Source organism: Zootoca vivipara, chromosome 12 (genome assembly GCF_965207765.1).
Source record: "Zootoca vivipara chromosome 12, rZooViv2.hap1.1, whole genome shotgun sequence".
NCBI lineage: Eukaryota > Metazoa > Chordata > Lepidosauria > Squamata > Lacertidae > Zootoca > Zootoca vivipara.
In genome coordinates this window covers 40,168,351-40,188,777 of record NC_142595.1, presented here as the reverse complement: position 1 = coordinate 40,188,777, position 20,427 = coordinate 40,168,351, and the positions used below count along the sequence as shown (strand labels likewise).

The window sequence follows — 20,427 nt, the reverse complement described above, 5'->3', positions numbered from 1 at the left end:
TGATGGTCACCTTGGGGCAGGGAGTGGGGTACTGATGACAGTAGCCGTGAAGCAGGGCCTCTCTTGAGGCGAGCTCTGCTCAGGGTCTCAGCATGGCAGCATGTGGAGCCACCCTTGTCATTTAATGGTATGCATCACCCGGGAACACTCGACTGTAGTGTGCCTTTCTGTCATTAGTATCTGATACTTCAAAAATCACCGAGAAATGTCAAAATGAGGAGGCTCTCCAAAATTAAGAGGAGGCACCTGGCTACCAAATCACTGAATGTGCAAGTGTGGTTGTGAAGACGCAAGGGGAACATATTTTAATCTCGCTCTCTAGCTTCGGCTTTCGAAAATAAATAAAGGAACATTTTTAGGTCCCTGCCTATTTGTATTGTTTTATAGTTCTTTCTTTCTGCCTGACTCTCTTCTTACATTTTCTTCTCACCATTCCTCCAAGATGTGCAAGGCGGAAAAACATGGTTAGTTGCTGTTTTCATTGTTTTCAAATCAATTTTTAGCTGTTTGTATTGCATGTGTGAAAAAGGCCTGGAGATTTACGATGAAGCTGGTTCGTCATTTAATGCGACAACAATTTTAGCTGTGTTATTCTGACTCCCAATGCTCCGTTTTTAAATGTATCGAGATATTATTGTTGTAATCCGCCTTGGGGGCCCTTGTTCAGGGCAGAAAGGCAGAACGCAAATGTTTTTTATAAATCAATACAAATATTGGGCAACACTTCAACTTCCCTACATATTAATATTGTTGCCCACACCCTTATCTCTGAGCAGTGAGAGACTTCAGGGGTTCCTGTGCTTACGGAGAGTTTGCTTTCCTTTGAGTGCCTTTAGGAGATGTGGTTTATTTACACATATATACAACCTGAGCATAGGATGAAAGGGCTCAACAGCATTAATACTCAAACAGATCTTGCTTCTCCATTAGGTTTTCATGGAAGCTCCAAAGCCCAGCTTTGGGTTCAGCACAGAGCAAGACATGTCCTTGGGTTTCCAGTATCAGCCAAGGAATCTCTCTCGATGGAGAACATCATCTAGCAAAGGTGAGGTGGGAACAAGCTCACCTCTTTGTCTCCATGGCAGCCTCTTGGGACATGTAAATGACAGTGCTGTACTTAACTGGACAGCCAAGGTCATTACCTCATCAAAGGAACAGATCTGGCTGCTTTCACCTCATAGATTCTAACTTCACATACACAGAATCAGAGGTTTGGAAGGGACCCGGAGGCATCATGCAGATATCATGCCATATCTAAGAAGCTACACTTTTTGGAGAGATGCTTCTTGCTATGTGAGATAAATTTATCGAAGGTTCTTTCTCCACTTCACTGATTATCGGTCGCATATGAACTGATCTGAAATTATTCAAGTCCCAAACACAGATTTAAAATCACTAAATTTGCTTTTGACCTCCCCTATATGTTGGCTTCTTGCTACCTGCTAGAATAATTCCATAGTGGGGGAAATCATGTTCTTTCTACATTTGAAATTTTAAACCTGAATCCCCTTGTGGGTCATATAATATCAATTTTATGCGGCAAGATCAGTGGGCTTAGGCAGATTCCATACTTGTCCCACATTCATAAGAAATTGCTGATTATAAAGTCTTGTTTTGAGTACTTTGAAACCAAATGTCAAATGTGGTATGGATTGGTTCTTTTATTAAAGTTTCTTTAAGCTGCAGTATTTATGAATTTGTTTCTTTTAACCAGTTAGTTACTTTATTGATATAACTAGTTATACCACTGATATTCTTCCTCTTTTCTTTCATAAGTGAACTGCAACAGCTTCTATTTTTGGTCTTTTATTATTCCAAAGAAACATAAGTGAAATCATCTGTCATCTCACGATCTGTTGCGCTTGCAATTCTATAGCTGAAAACTGGAATAAAAGATTTACCTTTGGTAACAAGGCCATTTTAATTGCGGGAGTTCTCCCAGAGGTTCTCTACATTTGTTTTATTTGTTTATTTCATTTTAAGGAGGGTAAAAACAAACCACACGTTAATACCCTTGAGGAAAGAGGAACTCTGTACATGCTCAGAGGTAAAGTACTCAAACAGTGGCAATCCTATGTACAGTAGATGAAAAAAAAATCTGCATTTTGGTTCGCCTTCCAGACCACTAACGTGCAATGTTGGCAAATGGGAATTATTCACTTAATAAAAACAGAACTCAATTAGCTGTGAGCTATATAACACCACCTCCCGCAATTCCGTTCGGCAGTATACCTCTTTCCCCTCCCCTCCTACTCCGCCATATTAGTTGTAGTCCAGGCTTTCTCCTTGAGGACCTACAGGCAAACGATAAAGGCACTGAGAAATACCCAGACACGGGCCTGGAGGATAGAACTACATTCCCACGATGCCTTTCGCCTCAGTGGCCATCTTAAATGGAGTCCAAACACCTCTCGGAGAACTAGGCTTACACAGGCCTGATCCGATGAGTGAGCAAAACTACCCTTCCCGTGAGGCATTGGGGACGCAGCAGCCGCAAGCTGCCATCTTAGCTGTAGTCCAAACACCTCTTCGGGGGCTATAGCGACCAACGGACCCAAGGCGTCGATGCGGGAAGTAAAACTACAATCCCCACCCGGCATTTCGCGGAGGCATTGGCCGCCATCCCCATTGTAGTCCAAACTTCCCCCAGGTGCCCATAGAGGCGGATGTATCTGAGGTGGCGGAGAAAACTACTTCTCCCATGAGCCCCCGCGCGGCGAGTGTTCCCTTTTGGCCTTCCCGAGACCGCCATGACGGTTTTGTGTGTGTGTGTGTATGTATGCGTTGAGTGAGGTGTATGTATCAGTATGTGTGAGTGAGTGAATGTGAAAGGGAAGGAGGAAGAGGAGAGGATGAGAGAGGCTGGGGGAGGAGGAGGAGGCGGCTCCACCAGCACCGTGGGGCCTAGCTCTGTCCCTTCCGAGGAGCTGTGGGGGCGACTGAACCCCACTCCCCGACCTGCCCCTTTGGAGGGGGGTGGGTGGGTTTAAAGGCCCTCCCTTATGTGGGGGGAGGGACAGCTGGGCAGCGCAGAGCCCCCTTGAGGAAAAGGGTGGGGTGGGGGGCACTAGGTTCCCACTTCCCCCTTGGATTGCAGGGCGTGGGGGCTGGCATTGGGGAGCGCCTAGAGGGCCCCACCCCGTTGCACGAGCAAGGGTTTTGCAAGGTTAACAACCCCCCTTCCATTGCTTCGGAGGGGGGCAGAAGGCTGAGAGATCGCCAAGGAAGGCACTGGGCCTTTCCCATCTGGGCTCTGTGTGTGAGAGTGAGGCCAGAGCTATGTCCCTGATTTAAAGGGAAAGGCTGATCAGCATCAGCATCATAAATATCATTTGGGGAAAGCTTTCACCTAGCCCCCCTCCACTGCTCTCCAAAGTGCATGGAGATGTTGTTAGAGTAACAAGCCAAGGGGCAAGTCCCCCTCCTCCCCCTCTTCCTCCTCCCCCTCTTCTTCTCCCACCTCCAGTAAGCCCAAGGAGTGGGGAGTGGGCTTAGAGAGGGGAGTGGTCTGCCTACATTTGAAAAGGGGAGGGTGGGTGTTCTGGCAACTAAGGAAAATCTCAGTGGTGGGCAGAAGAGGAGGAGGAGTCAGGAGGAAGCAAGGAGGGCTGGAGGGGGGGGGTTACTGGAGGTTGCACCGCGCATAGGCAATGCCCAAGGCTCCATCCAAAATTAGGGGTGCAGGGGGTCCTTGAGTAGATGTGTGCTACAGCGGGAGCTTTCCTTGTTATTTTTTAGATGTTCGGGGGAAGGGAAGCCTCCTCACGCATCATCCCCTTGTTTTCTCCCAAGGGCAAGGAAGGAAACCGTGGAGGGTAGAATAGGAGAGAGGGGGTGAGAGGACTGGGGGAAACTGCTGCTATGAATCTGTAATCGCCTCTTTGGGGAGATCGACCCGCCCCTCCGACTCTTCTCCACCCCCCTATTTTTGTGGGGGGGACCGAGGGAGAGACGCACGCACACACAAATCCTTCAACAACTGGCTGGATCTCTTCTCTCTCTCCCCCCCCCCTCCACTGCCCACCATGACAACAAACCCAGTATTAGAATCGCCATCCGCCCCATGGCCACACAGCAGGTGAGTAGCCCATCTCTCCTTCTCTCCCTGCTCCCAAACCCTTCATGGATTTTAAGGGGGGGCTGCTCCCCACCTCCAATCTCCTCCCATCCTAAGGCACATTTGGCTGGTGCCTGTCTGGGATATGTGAGTGTTTGTGTAGATATATGTGTGTGTGGTGTGTGTAGCGATTGTAAGACGTACAGCATCTTTTCTCTTTCGGAGGCTGCTGATGGATGAGGAAGAATCTTTGGTGCCTGGATGCGCTTCCCAAAGGTAAGTCTCTCCGCCCCCCCCCCCGCCCCAAATCTCTCTTGGCTTTGCGAAAGAATGCTTTTCAAGGAATAGATGTCCCTTTTTTTCCAGAAGCCAACACTTTCTCCCTTCTCCCCCTCCCCATTCAAAATTAATTCGCTCTCCCTCTCCGACCTCCAACGTGATGCTTTGGAGGAGGACCCCCAGTCGCTTTGCAAAACAACCCCTTTCCCCATTAGCTGTATATGCAGGGCAGGTCGTGTGAACGCACACAGCATGTGAAAACATCACAACAACTCATATGCAGTGAAGGAGGATTGGGGGGGGGAGTGCTGTTAAGCTACCAGGCGGGTTGCATGAATGTATCTGTTGAAGGTGGGATCTGCAGCTTCTAAGCCTCCCCCTCCCCCGGTCCCCCCTCAAATGCAAGGTACACTATTGTGCTTTCCTCAGTTTCCCCATTCCTCTCGGCATCTCCTTTGTTGTTTTTGTTTTCTTGGGCATTCTCCCTCTTTCCCACCCTTACGTGCTGTCACCTTGGGCTGGATTGTGTGGAGTGGGGAGGGGGGCGTCGGTATTTTATTTATTTATTTTGTGCCCAAAAGGAAAGCAGGCGTGAGAGCGAGCGGGTACCGGGGTGCATCCTTTTTTTTTGGCCGGGTTGCTTTTTATAAAAAAAAACTGGAAAGAGGGGGTCCTATTCTGGGTGGGCAGCAGCATCTGACGGGCATCAGGGGGAAGCGGAGGAGAGGAGCGGAGTGGCTCCGGGGCGCGCGCGCGTGTCGTGTGCCTGTGTGTGTGGATGTGTGTGCGCGGGGGCAAGCGTGGAACCAAAGTTTCTCCTCTCCGATTTCCAGGGGAAGGAATTGCCGGCCGTAAAGCGCTCCTGCCTCTCTCTCTCTCTGTGTGTTTCTCATGTTTTAAGCCCTGGGGGAGGGAGGGGAGGGGAAGGGAAGCGGAGGAGAGGAGAGGAGGGGATGGGCCGTGTCTGCCGATTTCAGGGGGCCCTGGATCCGGGATGGCTCCGCTCTCCCGCCTCGAGGAGCTGCGGGATCCGGAGGGATCTGCCGGAGGAGGCTCGCCCCCGAGAGCTGCCTGGACTTAGAGGCTTTTAAAGGGGCGGCGAGAGCGGAGATGTGTCAAGCAGGTTGCAGATGGCGGAGAGGAGCCGAGGGGAGCCAGCAGCCGGCACCGTGCAGGGCCAGGCTGAGGTGTTCGGGATCCCTTGCCAGGACCGGGCCTGTCAGCTCTGAGGCCATGCTGGGGCGTGATGAGGTATCGCAGCCAAGTTCCCATAGACACCACGGCCCTCTCCACTGCCTGCCTGCCTCCCACCTGATCCCACATGCTCTGGGAGGGCGAGGGGGCGGCTGGCCGGTGGGTGGCCTTAGGAAGTCGGGGGTGCTGCTTGTGGGATGTGTTTGGTGACTATTTGCAGGGGGGGCACTGTGGGATGTGTGTGTGTGGGGGGGAAGAGCACAGCAAGATCAAGTGGCTTATATTCAGGTTCACCGAGGCCTTCTGCCACCTAACCTGTTTCTCCCCCTTTGCCAGCTCATCCCTAATAGCACCCCCCTGCCCTAATTTACAAAATATATATCTATGAAAAGATGAAGTGATGGTGTTTTGCAGTAAATAACATCAAAAGGTTATGGGCATGCCCAGGTCTGTCCCTCCCCCTCCAGTTTGGGGAACTGAAGTGTTCTGCTGTATAAACCGTAAGTTCATTGCAGGCAGAGGCCATTCAATGTGATGCCTCCACTTTCTCTTCTCTAATTCCTCCTTGAATTTTTTGGTTTGATGCTTTAGGCCTTTCTCCCTAACTGGGACAGACCCTGTCCCCGAAAAACGTGTTAACTCCCCTTGATTGTATTTGTCCCATGTTTCCTTTGCTTCTCTCTCCCCCCCCCCCCCGTGTGAGAATTTAGGGCAAAATTGGACGTTACCCGCAAAACAGCACTTGCCCAGAAAACACAGTTCTGCTTCTGCTTCCCTCCTCCCTCCTCTATGTAATGCCTGGAAGAACTTGCCTCTGCTCTAACAACTCAGTGGCTCTGTCACATCATTCACTGCCAATGGAGGGATGTGCTGACGTCATGGCGCAAGGGAAGTTCTACTGGACATCATGTAGAAAGAGCAGAGAAGTATATCTGAACCAGCCGTGGGTTTGTGTTTTTAAAAAACTTTTCTCAGAGGCTTTGGGATCTAAGTAGTGATGTCGGAGGAGACAATGGGGGCTCTGAGTTTGGTCTTTCAGCTGCAAGCACCTCAGGGCAGGGACCTGCCTTTTTTTGTTGCATTACTGTGCCATGTACCTGTTGATGGTGTTATATTAACGATTGTCATCTGCGACAGTTGCAAATGATGCAAATGTAGCCTTTTCCTTTTTGGCTTTCCCTTTCTGCTTCTGGTATGCTTCTGTTCTCTGAGTTTCCAACCTCCTCTAGCCAACACCCTCCTCCTTTGCCATCTTTCCCCTGTTCAATCTCTCCCTGCTTCAAGAAAGGCCCTGTGAAAATGGTTGCTCTTAGATTAAGCATGTACAGTAGTTTTATTTCAATGGGACTAATAATGTTTTGGGAAGTGCTACCCATAGAAAAGCTTTCTACAGCCTTGCTTTCATCTTGTGTTTATTACTGTGTGATTTTCCTCCTCTGTATCCCAACCTCCCCCCCCCCAAAAAAACACTCCACTTCTAATCCATACTAACAGGCAGCTCCTTGTACATTACAGTTGTTCTTCCCTTTGTTTTATGAAGGTGGAACTCAAATATCCCATGCCCTTACTACTGGTAATTGTTGTTTGAATGTTTATCATTTTTGTATCAATTCCACATCTGAGCCGCCAGCTTGGCAAGCAGGCCTCCAGACAGTACTGGGAAATTTCTTTTGAGATATCATGTTGGTTCCCAAGAATTAGACTTGCTCCCCCACCCGCAATCAGTGACTCGTTGGTGTTTCCTTCTTTTCTCTTTTTTCTAAACCAGATACTGGCTTCTAGAAGCATGAAAAATATTTTTCATGCCCTGCCTGCAGTATTTCCTCGTGAAGGTTCACCTTTCAGGATAGCGACATGAAATCTGCAAATGCCTCATTCTAAACCAGAGGTGGGCAACCTGTGGCCTTCCAGGGATGATGGGAGTTGTAGTCCAGCAACATCTGGAGGGCCACAGGTCCCCCTTTCCTGTCGTAAACCACATTAAAGCAGTGCAACCTTGGCAGCCACACGTTAAGAAGTAACACAGAGAATCACTCAGTGGTGTTGTGGGTTAAATCACAGAGCCCAGGGCTTGCCAATCAGAAGGTCGGCGGTTCAAATCCCCGTGACGGGGTGAGCTCCTGTTGCTTGGTCCCTGCTCCTGCCCACCTAGCAGTTCGAAAGCACATCAAAGTGCAAGTAGTTAAATAGGTACCGCTCCGGCGTTTCTGTGTTCTGCTCTGGTTTGCCAGAAGCGGCTTTGTCATGCTGGTCACATGACCCGGAAGCTGTACGCTGGCTCCCTTGGCCAATAACACGAGATGAGTGCCACAACCCTAGAGTCGGCCACGACTGGACCTAATGGCCAGGGGTCCCTTTACCTTTACCTTTACCCATAGCTAGGGTGCTTCTGCTGTCCTTCCCATTTGCTGATCTCCCTGTCTCTTTAGGAGGGGGAACTCACCTGTTTTCTTGCAGCCCCTTCTATGAAACAGTAGATGGGGGAGAACCTGCATCCCAACACCATGGGCACCTGTAATTAAAGCAGCTATAAATCGCAGTGTCTTTTGTGACTTAGGTGTGAGCAGGTAGAAGAGTGAGAGCAGTGAAGTCCATCCCTTGATCTAACCTAAAAGGTCCCCATTAAGCTGCCGCATTATTAGAATCCAGCTTCTTTTTATTCCGCTACAGCTTTGTCATTAATATTGGGCTTGTAACCTGCGCAGGGTTCTCTGTCTCTTCCTTGCGAGGTGGGTCAGTGTTGCTCTTATTGTAGAGAGAGAGGGACCCGTGGTTGAGCCAAAGTGATGCGCCAAAGGATATATGATGAATCTTTGATAGAGGTAGGATCTGAGTCCATCTTTCTTGCCATTGCAGCAGCTCGAACAGCAAGGCATTTCCTTGGATGCCCCTTACACCTCTGCTGACAGCTGGGGACAACTACATTTTTTCAAACATTTCAGAAGAGTTACTCTCTTTAAAAACGCACCCTCCAACCGCTATAAAAAATTTTTAATTGGGCGCTTTCTCTTCAATAACACACCAAAACCCACTGCAAAGGTTCTTTGATTTGTTCTTCTTTATTGGCTATTGCTGTATAATTGCACCCAGAGCCATGCGTATTCTGTGATTGTATTGGGCATGTGCAAAAGTTGACATTTAGACAGTGCAATCAGCATCAGGACCATGTTTCTAAGTTTGAAAGGTTGCAGCTCAGTGGGGAGGAGGGAGCTGTGCTGGATTTTCAGTGATGGGATGGAGGGGGAGAGAGAGAATCTTAGGGAAATATTTGCTGTCTATCATGATCATAAACAGAATAAATAATGCGGTGGGGGGGGGAGAACTGCTCAATTTTGCGTCATTTACTCAGGTTGCCATGCACCTCAGTTTTTATTGGGGATGAAAATGGAAGCTTTGGTGCTAAACCTTTTTGTTTTGGACCACAAATGTGCTCAAGGTTGCTTCTGGCAATTGTTGCCCTCCCTGCTTGATATTTCCCCCTCCCCAACATTGTTGTGGGTTTCTGATATTTTGACTCCCAACCCATTTTTGTGTGATAACTGTTACAGGGGAGGGAAGTTGGTTTGCATTGAGAACTCTCCGGAGGCTGAGGCAAACCAGAAGACTCTGTGTTGGATGGGGACCCCTTTTATCACTTGAATTTACTGCCCCTATATCCTGCCTTTCTCCCATGATAGACCTTAAGACAGCTTATAAAAAGGTGTTGCTGCACAGCCTGCTTAGTGTTAGCAAGGTTGCTGCTTCATGTGCCTGAAGATCATGTCTTGGAACAAGTAACCCAGAGAAGGAAATAAATAAACTAGAGCCCTAGCTTTCTTTCTGTATTTGTTCATATAGATCAGGGTGCAAAGACACAGAAACAGAAAGATAAAGAGGATTCAAAAGTGGCTCCTCTGTGGGATTGGGAGCTTTGTTTCTGTTTCTGAACTTTGCTGTGCGGTTATATTCGGCAAAGGCTGATTTGCTCTGCATTCTTGGTGCTGATACTGTAATATCGCTTGGTTCCTTACCCTGCTGTGCGATGTTTCTGAGAGAGCTGTAGGGTGTTATGTCTGTGTGTCTGTGTAGTTTGTTCAACAGCAGAGCATTTTTGAAAACTTAGTTTTTGCGGCAGTTGTGGCCTGCAGACACATATACCTTTTTTACCCTTCTTCAGTAAAGTGGCTTGCTCCTCAGGGGTGTGAAGTGCTCCCCCCCCTCCCAGTTCTGTTTCGGACAAAATCTAAAGCCATGGCCATATACACAGGCTTCCTGTTTATAACAAGAAGCATGTCAAGAGCTCTGTGTCGCGTGTCCGGAGCATTTCCCTGATCTTGGAGAAGGATGAAAATCCTGTGTGTGTGCGTGTGTGTGTGTGCGTGCACACACACACACACACAAACAAACAGAGCGATAGCACAGAACGGGCTGCTGTAGGTGAAGTTGAGCAATGCCGTTTGTGGCAAAATGAGAGCTGCAAAATGAGGCTCTTGATTGCTCACACCAAAGAACCAGGCCTGACTGGAAAGTTCTGCAAGGTGTCCGGGTTTGTCACATGACCTGTCCTAGCCTAGACGGCGATGGGATGCACTGCTTTGCGGTTCCACCCTCTCTGGGACGCTAAGGTTCTTCACAGACTCAGAGTTGTGGGCCCACTGCAGACCCCAAGTTCCCTGAATCTGCCAAACTGCAGGTGCATATTGACGCTGGACCCCTCATGCTCTTCACCCTTCCCAAAGCTGGGAGTCGCACCAAGGCATCCTGATGTAGTGGGTTGCCCCGATTTCACTTTGAATGGGTGCAATATGTCTTAACCTGAACTCTTCATTCCATGACCCCTTGATGACAGGGGTGTCTGCGCTCTGCATCTGCCCTGTTGCACAGGGCTGATCAGCAGTGTCTGCACCTTCCTTTTCATCTGAGCCACATCTTTGCTTGCCCCTTACATGACATCAGATGTAGGGCAGGTGGCCTTGGCGTGTCCATCATGACCTTGCAGGCCACATTGGAAATCTTGGCAGTCTTAGCTAGGCCTGTGGGCAAAGGGTCTCCACCGCTCCAGTTTCTTCTTCCAGCTCATTGCATGTTTAATGGTTTCTTCCCCATGACGATTATGCCAGGATCTCGGTTCACTTGTTTTTGCGTTTCAGTTTCCCTCCCTCCTCTTCACCTCGGCGGCTGCCATTTTCCTTGCCCTGCCTGCCTGCCCGCCTTGGGAAGCCGTGGCTCGCTCATTGGTTGCGCACCTCTCTCTTTCTTTCTCTCTCCTTGCAGCCCAGAGAGTAGCTGAAGCGGGACGTAGCCAATGTCGTCCAGCAAAGGGGCGGGGGCTGGAGCTCGCCGGCGGCGGACGCGGTGCCGGAAGTGCAAAGCTTGCCTGCGGTCGGAGTGTGGGGAGTGCCACTTCTGCAAGGACATGAAGAAGTTCGGGGGGCCTGGGCGCATGAAGCAGTCGTGCCTCCAGCGGCAGTGCACGGCGGTGAGTGGGGAAGCGGCCGGGAGGGTGGTTTGCAGGGTGGGTTTCTGTCCAGGGTTTGGGGCTGCTGGTCCCCTGACTCCACCACAGCAAACAGAGGGGCAGTTTGGCGCAGATTGATACGAGAGGCACAAAAAAACCAAACCAAATTGATTTTATTAAAGTTATCACGGGGAAAACTAATAAGCCCAATGGCAAAGTGGTAAGGCACTGGATATCCAATAGGGGCATTCAAAGTGTGTGTGACTAATTGCTCCAAAATGAACTGCGCTGCCATGCCATATGAGAGTCCGGAGTCACCTCTGTTAGCATATAGGCGAGGACACTAAAGTTCAGTAAAGGTATCCTCTCACTTAGATCAGTGATAGCCAAAATTGGCCCTCCAGCTGTTTTGGGACTACAACTCCCATCATCCCTAGCTAACAGGACCAGTGGTCAGGGATGATGGGAATTGTAGCCCCAAAACAGCTGGAGGGCCAAGTTTGGCCACCACTGCTCTTAGATGATTCCTCAGCAACGTCACTTTTGTTGTGTCAATTTCTCTAAAAGAGCCAAAGACCATACCTTTGATCATCAACCATCCAACGTGGAATATGAACTGTGTTTCCAATTATGTGCATTTTCTAACTTTGCCCATGAAAGAAACATGACAAGTGATTTCTGGGTTAATTGCTTGAGATGTGCTGTGATTTTAAATGTGGCATAAGTTTCTGGTCCTTAGGATTGTGAAGGTAAATGCTGTCGAGCCTGCATTGTGGGAGTCTTCAGAAACTCTCACGTGCTTCTAGTTCTCTCAAGGGTTGAGGCAGGTCATTAAAAATGCCGGCCGGATCTCTTTTCAAAGTCCTCATTCTTGCCGCATGTTCCTGTCTCTTCTGGCTTTGGTTGTGACTCTTGGATACATCAGACGTGTAGAAAAAGTTGTGGGGTACAGTTCTAACCAGGATTTAATAATTCAGGGTGCAGGTGGAGGGCTTTGCATGGAGGAATTCTCCATGTTTACAAATATATCTGCATCTGTGCAAGACCACACTGCTCCCTACATATAGAAAAGTAGTATGTTAGGAAGGGAGAGATTTGAAAAGCATGTCCTGCCAGACATGCTGACTTATTACTTTCTGCAGGCAGGATTTGCATTATTATTATTATTATTATTATTATTATTATTATTATTATTATTATTATTAATTTCTACATGGGAGGACTTTCACATATTCAGCTTGCTCTCTGACGTGTCAGCACTGTCCCTCGAGCTATTTTGCTGCATGTTGGAACCTGCTGAGCGTTGCATGTAAAACCAGATCACATCATGTGAGCAAGTGAGGAACTTTGCAAAGGAACTCTCTGCATCTAAACAGCTGCCATGTCAGGCAGAACTGCTGCAGGTTCTTCTTGCAAGCCAGCTTTTGCTTGCAGGGATGGAATATGTTTGTTTGTATCTGTGAGCATTCAAAGATGCCTCCGTCTCCCAATCCTGGAATTGTGCAGCCCGGTACCTGAGTTTATCACATGATTTGGGTTTCTTTTCTTTTTTCCCACATGTTTTAGATCTGCTTTCTATAGGCTGCAGGAGACTTGTTTGATTTGAAGCAAAAGTAATCTTTGATCGGTTTAGATGCTGCAAGCCGTAGTTATTCTAGGAGCCTCCCACCTGATCATTTCCCCCCAGTCTCATAGAAGGTCCCATAGCAATTGCTGAGTGCTATTCTTTCCCTGAAATATTTGTAGAGTAGCGTGTCCTGTGTTTCAAAGTGTTATGTCAGTGATTGCCCCTCTTATGAAAGCTCAGGAACCGAGCACTGTGTGTATATGTGTGGGGTCTGTATTCCTTGTGAAAGAATTACAGAATCATAGAATTGCCGAGTTGGAAGGGACCGCGAGGGAGCCTTCATGGCAAAGCAGGAGCCTTTTACCCAACGTGGGGCTTGAATCTGCAACCCTGAGATTAAGAGCCTCATGCTCTACGAACTGAGCTACCCCAATTCGCATAGAACACGTTTTAACCAATACTTTTGATGCAAAGTTTAGAACCGGGTGTTGCATTCAGTGGTGGAAAAAATTGCAGTGCATTCCCACGAGCAGTGGTGCAATGGATTGGGAAATTGTCAAAGATATGCTTCTTCAGGAATCTCATTTAGCTGCATGGGAGAGCGGCTGCACGCATCTAATGTACTGTCGATTTCTTGACTTTTCCGCAGTTCCTCGTTGTAACCTGTTTCTGCGGGGTGGGAAGGAGCCTCACATGAGTGACCCCCCATCCCTGCCCCCTACCCTCCACCCCTGCCCCTCACTTCCCACCCCTCTCTCGTTGCAGCCAGTTCTACCTCACACGGCCGTGTGCCTGGTGTGTGGGGAGGCCGGGAAAGAGGACACAGTGGAGGGCGAAGAGGAGAAGTTCAACCTGTCGCTCATGGAGTGCACCATTTGCAACGAGATTGTGCATCCGGGCTGCTTGAAGGTGAGGTGGAGGGAGAGAGAGAGAGAGAACGCTCTTGCAAACAACAATAACAACCCCACTCTTTGGGCCTAACAGATGTTGTCACCCACTTTTCTCTTTTGCAGATGGGAAAGGCCGAAGGGGTCATCAACAACGAGATTCCAAACTGTTGGGAATGCCCCAAGTGCAAGAGAGAAGGCAAATCGACGAAAGTACGTCTATGGGGCTGCTGGGCAGTGCAGTGTGCGCTGGGGGGCCATCCGTGCCCAGCCAGGCCAGTCTTGCTTGGGGAGGCTGTGTGTGTATGTGCTGGGGAGGGTGGGCATAACGGGGTCAGGTTTGTGTGTGTATCCTTTCAGTCTGATTTTGCCATTTGGGCTCCTTGCCCTAAGTAGCTGCTTCCGCATCCAGGTTAGGCTCCCAGCTTCTGTGCTTTCCCTTCCCTTGCCCCCTCCCAACCAGGGGCGGATGGTTGTGGGGCCCTGGGTGCAGGGAATACTCAGTATTTCCTGTTGTCGTGTGGAAATAAACTCTTCTCGAGGCCTGCTGGCCCACCATCCTCAAAGAGAGCGGAGCTGCTTGTTGCCTTGGTAGAGTCATGCTTCCAGACCTCATGAATGCAGTGTTGGAGGGTGCTTCTGGGGGCAGGAGAGACAAAGGGGGTGCTGAACCACTGGGCCCTCAGATTTCTCCCCAGTGAATTATCACCTGTATGCAACCGGATCTCTCCTCCCCAACCAGGGTCTTGTGGATCTAGATATGTATTTATAAAATGGTATTCCACTTTTTAACCCGTAAAAGGGTCCTAACAGCTTGTCGGAAGCTTAAAGTGGAGAGATCCATGCAAATCTCCTGAAGAGGAAGTTAAGTACAGCAGAGGCCCTGTCCCAATTCGGAGCAAGTTTTATTTTTTTCAGCTTCCAAATTCCAAAAATGAGGGGTGTTAAAAAGTTGCAACATGACTTGGGCATTCAAAAGTTCTTCTGGTTTAATTACCGTATTTACTCAAATGTAATGGGTAAATTTTTTGGCCAAATTATGTCGTGAAAATTAGGGTGTGCATTAGATTTGGTGGCACATTTACATTCGCCAGCAAATACTTTTTTGGTTTCAAGGTTTGAAAATGGAGGTGCGCATTAGATTTGATGGTGCGCTAGATTTGCGTAAATATGGTAATATTTATTTTACTTACGAAGCAAAACTAAATTGTGTGTAAAAGACATAGAAATCATTAAAATGTATTATATATTAATTATTATATATTAGTATTGTATATCAATACTATTTTTATTTTTATTGTTTATTTTTATTTTTGTTTAGCATTAGCTGACATGTTCAGAAGTTCAAATTGAAATTATTTGATTCTCCGAAAGCAACTTTTGTGCTTCTTCACCAAACATAGACTTGCCAAGCTAAATGTTATTCCGTCACAAAAATTTGAATTCCTCACTCACAGAAACGTATTGAGACCCCTCACTGAAGAAATTCGGGGAAAAAAAGTTTCGCCCCTAAAATGACACTCCCTACGTGTCCCAGCCAACTGTGTACCTCCAGGAGGCAAAGGAATGTTGTGGTTGATGTTCTGCTGATGATAAATATAAAAGGGCACATGTCCCATTTTGGAAACTGCCCATGAGAAGCAACATTTTGAAAAGACAGCCGTGCTTGCAGGGGAGAATCTGTGTGTGACAACGGTGATGTCTCCCCTGCCTGCCTTCCATCAGTTCTTCCCTGCAAGTGCCTCTGCACGAAAAGATTACAAGAAATCAGGGTGGATTTGATTTAAATCACGATTTAAATCACTAGACAGTAAGACTTGATTTAAATCATTTTCTTACATGAAGACTCATTCTTGCTGGTATAATCTTAATATTTACAACCAGATGAAGGTTTCATTTTTGGAATAATAAATTTTCAGAGTACTTTTTACAGTTATATGAAAAAATTGCTGATTTGGTTTTATTACTAGAAACACATATACAGATAATTATGACGTTATTGTGAGGTTTAATAAGTTAACTTTATACAGTATTTGGACAGTTTTCTGCTGTACTTTTTTGGAAGGAGAAAAATAATCATTTCCTTAATAATAATTTAAACAATTTATTTAACTAAAGCAATAACATAGCATATGTTTGTTAACTGATACGATTAAACAATTAAAAAAAAACTTAGGCTGAGTTTTAGCACACATGAAAAACTTAAAACAAATGACTATAATGTAATTTAAATAGAAAAGTATCTTTAGAAAGATTCTTCCTCCAAAAGAATTTTATTTAAAAAATCTGATTTTTTAATTTTTTAATAAAAAAAAGATTGATTTTTATCCACCCTGCAAGAAATGCAAGAACCTTGTTCTTCCCGCCTTCCTTTTTTATCCTCCTTTGGAGACCTTGAGCAAAACCAGTGTCTGGCTCTTTGTCTGCTGTCTGAAAAACATGTTTACGTTCGTTCATGCTCAAGGTCAACGTGCCGTGTTTAAAATGAAACTCCCCACGTGTGTGGAGCCGCCTGCAAGTGGCCGGATCCTGCTGCTGTCGGGTCTGTGCCCAATGCAAGGGACCCGTATCCTGCTGCTCTTGAGAGTCCTCTCGCTTTTGCCGAAGCCCATCCCACTATCCCCCTGTTTTCTTCGTGCAGCAGGAAGCGGCTGGCAGGCCGCTTGCTCTCTTCCTCCTCCTTCTCCCCTCCCTCCATCTTGCAAGTAGGTGAATTGCGGCTCCCCACTAACTGCCCCTGCCCTTCTCCCCTCCTTGTCCCCGCAGGACTCGGGCGACGGCACGGGGAAGCGGCGTTCCGACAACGGCGAGGACGGCGTCCGGTGGAAGCTGACGGACGAGCCTGCTCAGAACAAGAAGAAGTTAGCACCGGCGCCGCCTTTGCCCCCGCCGCCCACGGAGGAAAGCCCGGTTCAGGCCGGGGCCCACAAGCGGAAGAAGGAGAAGGAGCTGCCACCCCCAGACACAGGGCCCAAGAAAAAGGTCAGAGGCTGCTGGCTCTGTCTGAAGGAAGTTGCGTGCCTGGCCAGGGACCCAGGGCCCTCCCCTGCCTCTCCTGGGGTCTCCAATGTGGTTCTGGGCACCACAGTGCCCCCTTGAGACCCACCTTCAGTGCCAGCCAAGCCCCTCTTATCTTTCTGCCCTCTTTTCTTTTTTTACAATGGCTTTCAGGATCCTTTCCCCCCTTTTGGTGGGGGATGGTTTGATTTCAAATCAAGGTGATTTAAATTGGCAAGGTGTCAAAGGGTGATCTAAATCACGGAGCCGGTTCCTCCGATTTCCAAATGTGTCTCTGAGCCCACTAAATGTGAAGGACCCCTAGCCTCCTAGGATCACCCCACTAGAAGACTCCAGCTGGATCATACCAATGGTCCATTTTGGCTAAGCATCCCGTTTCCTCGCAGTGGCAGACAGCTGCTTCCAGGAAGGCCGTGAGCAATGTGCGAAGGCAATAACCCTTTTCCCGTTTTGTCTCTGAGCAGCTGAGATTCTGTGCCATACTGCCTCCGAGGGGGAAGGTTCTTTCTGACACCCCTTTTTTCTCTTGACCCAATGGGGTGAGGACTAGAGGAGGGACAAACAGCTGTTCCTAGAGATCTGAACTGGTGGCTTGCAGAGGCTTTTTGAAATTAGGTCTGAGATTGCGTAACATGAGGTTGAGCTCTGTTATTCTTTCCTACTGAGAGTGAGATTCAGGAGTTCCAATTCCCTTCTGGCATATTAGAGCAGGAATGAGGCATGTGTTTCAGCCCCAGAACCAGATCAAGAACTGGCCTGTCCTCAGCACGCTGTTTGGGGCAGGTGTATAGGGCTGCCCACCTATCAGTCACGGCATCAGGTGGCAGCTTCTCAGACCCGATGATTGGTGCTGACAGTCAGCCCTGCTTTGTCCATTTGCAAGTGTGGTTTACATTGGACCCCACAAATAGGCATGTTTACTCCTCCTTCCCGAGTTGTTGGTCAAGCTTACGGTTTTGGCCTCTGCTGACCACACTAAGAGGGATGGGCAGAGGAGAGAGCTAGCTCCTTCCTCCAGAACATCCCATCACACCTTTTTTCTTTGTTTCTTTACACCCAGTAACTTGCTACACCTCCTTCCCTCTCAGAGATGGGACTGCCCTCCCAACTTGTCCTCATTCCCAAAGACGTTCCTTTGCCCTCAAAATCCTTATTGGGTCTTCTGAAGTAGAGACACTGCAGCCCAGAATTCCAACAGTCTTCTCTTCTCTCTTACAGTTAAAAGGCACGCGGGAAAAGCATTTGAAGAAGGTGAGTGCTTGTGAGTTTTCTCGCCCAGCTTGATTTCATGGAGCAAGGCCAGGATAAGATAACGGGGGGATAGCAGGGGGACCAGGACACGAAGGCTGTGCGGAGAGAAGTGGAAAGTTGAGTGACCTCCTTGCCAGCACGTGAGTGCACTTTGTATTTCTCTAGCACATTTGAGCAAGACGTGCGCCTGCTCTGTTCACCAGCATAGCTTTTGCACGACATTCAGTCGCAGAACCTCCATTCCATCCTCCTTCTCCGCACAGGATTAGCCCAGGAAGCTGCCTCATGCCAGCTCAGACCATTGGTCTGCCCTAGTTCAGTCTTAATCTGCACTAACTGGCAGCGGCGCTTTCTAGGATTCCAGGCAGGGAGTATCTCCCAGTCTTACCTGCAGGTGGTGGGAGGATTGAAGTTGGGACTTTCTGCATGCTAAGCAGATGCCCGATTGCTCAGCTTTGGTCTCATCCGCTACCTGGTCTCAAAAACACCCCCAGCGAAGAAGAGTCCACCCCCCACCTCCTGGGGCAGCTGTCTTTCTGCTGTCAAATAGCTCGTGCTGTTAAGGAAGTTTCTGCTAACGTTTAGCCACAATCAGCTTCCCTGACGTTTCCTCCTGCTCCATCCTCTAGAGCAGGCACCCCCAAACTGCGGCCCTCCAGATGTTTTGGCCTACAACTCCCATGATCCCTAGCTAACAGGACCAATGGTCAGGGATGATGGGAATTGTAGTCCAAAACATCTGGAGGGCCGAAGTTTGGGGATGCCTGCTCTAGAGTGTCAGAGGCTGAGCCTGCTCCATTTTCACTGGGCAGAACCCTGAGCCATCTCCCAGCTCCCAATCATGTCCCTATAAACCCAGGGGGCTGCTGTGTCAGATTCCAAACGGAGGTTCACACAATTCAGTGCACGTTTTTCTCAAGTCACTTGCATGTCCTAAGACGCCTCTCTCTCTCTAGCTCACTTGAACTTTTGTGTGTGTCTCTCTTTCTCTCTTCTCTGCCCGCGCCTCTCCTTTCCAGGCCACTGAGCAGCAGCCTGATGGGAACAAGTTGCAATCCATGCAGACCTGGAGCCGCATGGGCAGCGGGGACTTTGAGGTGAAGGGCACCATCTCCCACCCCTCCATCCACTTGAATCAGATCACCGCCAGCGACTTAGAGGTGAGAGGCGGAGCTTAGCTGGGGCGCCTGTGAGTGGCTGGCAGCCTTCAGGCACGTAGGAAGAACCTTGCCCAATCAGACGTAGGGGAGGCCTTTGGGGAAGCCCGGAAAACACAGATGTGAAGACAGTGGGTTTCTGCAGCTCCTGGTACTGAGAGAGGCATCCTTCCTCGGGAAGCAGGAGCAGTTCGTATGGTGAAAAGAGAAGAACAAGTCCTTGGTTCTGGCTGAGGCAGTAGATAGGAGGGAGCCGGGCAGCATCTCTAGCCACAAAGGGAAGCAGCCGTCTCCCATTTCAAGGCTGAATTGTACTTGTTTATTTTATCCCACCTTTTCCCATGGAAACAGGCGGCAGCAATACGTGGCCCGTCCCCCTTTTTGATCTCCACAGCAGCCCTTTGACGTAGATTAGGCTGAGAGGTGACACCCTGCCCAAGGTCATCCAGTGAGCTTCAGGGCTGAGCAGGGACCCTTTTCTTCCCCCCCTCATACAAAATATGTTCTCGCTGAGCTACAATCCCACAAAGGGGGAGAAAAAACCCCGCCTTCAGGAAAGGTGGACTGGGATTCTCTGCTAGGCACATTCTCCATTTATTCATTGTCCTCATTGGTCTCTCATCCAGGCACTGGCCGGAGCAGGACATGCTGAGCTTCCCAGGGGCTTTCACAGTGTAGCCTGATACTGTCGCTAAGCAGCCACTGGCCCCCCCCCCAATTTTTTTTGCCGTTCTAGCTGGCTTCATGTGTGCCCCAAGTGGCGTGCGGCAGTGGCTGCCAACTTGGGAGGCTTTAAAAGGGGTTTAGCCGAATGGATGGAGGATAAGGCTCCAGAATCGGAGGCAGTACACCTTTGAATACCAGTCACTGGGGATCAGGAATGAGAGAGTTGCTGCTGTCGCACTCAGGCCCTGCTCATGGAGTCGTCTGGTTGGTCAATGTGAGAACAGAACGCTGTGGTGTGATTGATCTGATCCAGAAGGACTGCGCTTGTGTTCCCTTTGGCCACTAGGTGGGGCTGCAGTCATATGACAGGGAATATTATCCCACCTGACCATTTGGGGAGGGGGGGTATCCTGCCAAAGGACAGCTCCCCAGGCTGACGCCGGCACCCTCCTAGCAGGATGTCAAATACACACAAGCGAAGGGCACTGAGATACAGCTGCGAATACAGGCGTTTTCAATTTTCACAAACACGACGTGGTTTCTTGATCCTTTACCACTATTTGATTTATAGCCTGTCCATCTCAAAGCCACAAGGCAGGTAACGTCATATTGAAAACACTAAAATGCTCCTTAAAAAAATTACTGAACCTTAACATCTCTGGCTACTCGTTTTTCCAAACTTGCCCGCTTTGTCCAGAAGATGCCCCGATTTGGGCTTTGGTGAGTCTCCAGGCAATTTTGTTGATTTTTTTTTTTAAAAAAACACGTTTCTGTCTTGTCTGCCAACAACAAGGTTCCCCAAAGTGCCCTGCAAGCAACTGTCTGAAACAGTTTCGTTACAGAAACATTCCAAAGCAGGGCATGGCAGAAAAGCAGCGTCCAGTCAAAAACTGCTAAATGCTTGGTCAGAGATG

At 48.6% G+C, this 20,427-nt stretch overlaps 1 protein-coding gene across 7 annotated transcripts in view; it reads left to right on the top strand.

Moving 5' to 3' along the window:
- Positions 1-2,741: 2,741 nt before the first annotated feature.
- The window catches only part of FBXL19 (F-box and leucine rich repeat protein 19), a 38,811-nt gene continuing 21,125 nt past the window's right edge, over positions 2,742-20,427 (top strand). Inside the window, exons 1-8 of one of the 7 annotated variants that reach the window (XM_060281777.2) lie at positions 2,742-4,078; positions 4,283-4,333; positions 10,784-10,988; positions 13,300-13,443; positions 13,548-13,634; positions 16,188-16,403; positions 17,658-17,690; positions 18,710-18,850. In XM_060281777.2, coding sequence (XP_060137760.1) covers positions 10,815-10,988; positions 13,300-13,443; positions 13,548-13,634; positions 16,188-16,403; positions 17,658-17,690; positions 18,710-18,850 — 795 coding nt within the window. In that variant the 5' untranslated portion in view covers positions 2,742-4,078; positions 4,283-4,333; positions 10,784-10,814. Of the gene's footprint in view, positions 4,334-5,197; positions 5,588-10,783; positions 10,989-13,183; positions 13,444-13,547; positions 13,635-16,187; positions 16,404-17,657; positions 17,691-18,709; positions 18,851-20,427 lie in introns of those variants that run through there. The other 6 variants (XM_088654561.1, XM_088654564.1, XM_088654562.1 and 3 more) reach the window with 6 other exon arrangements.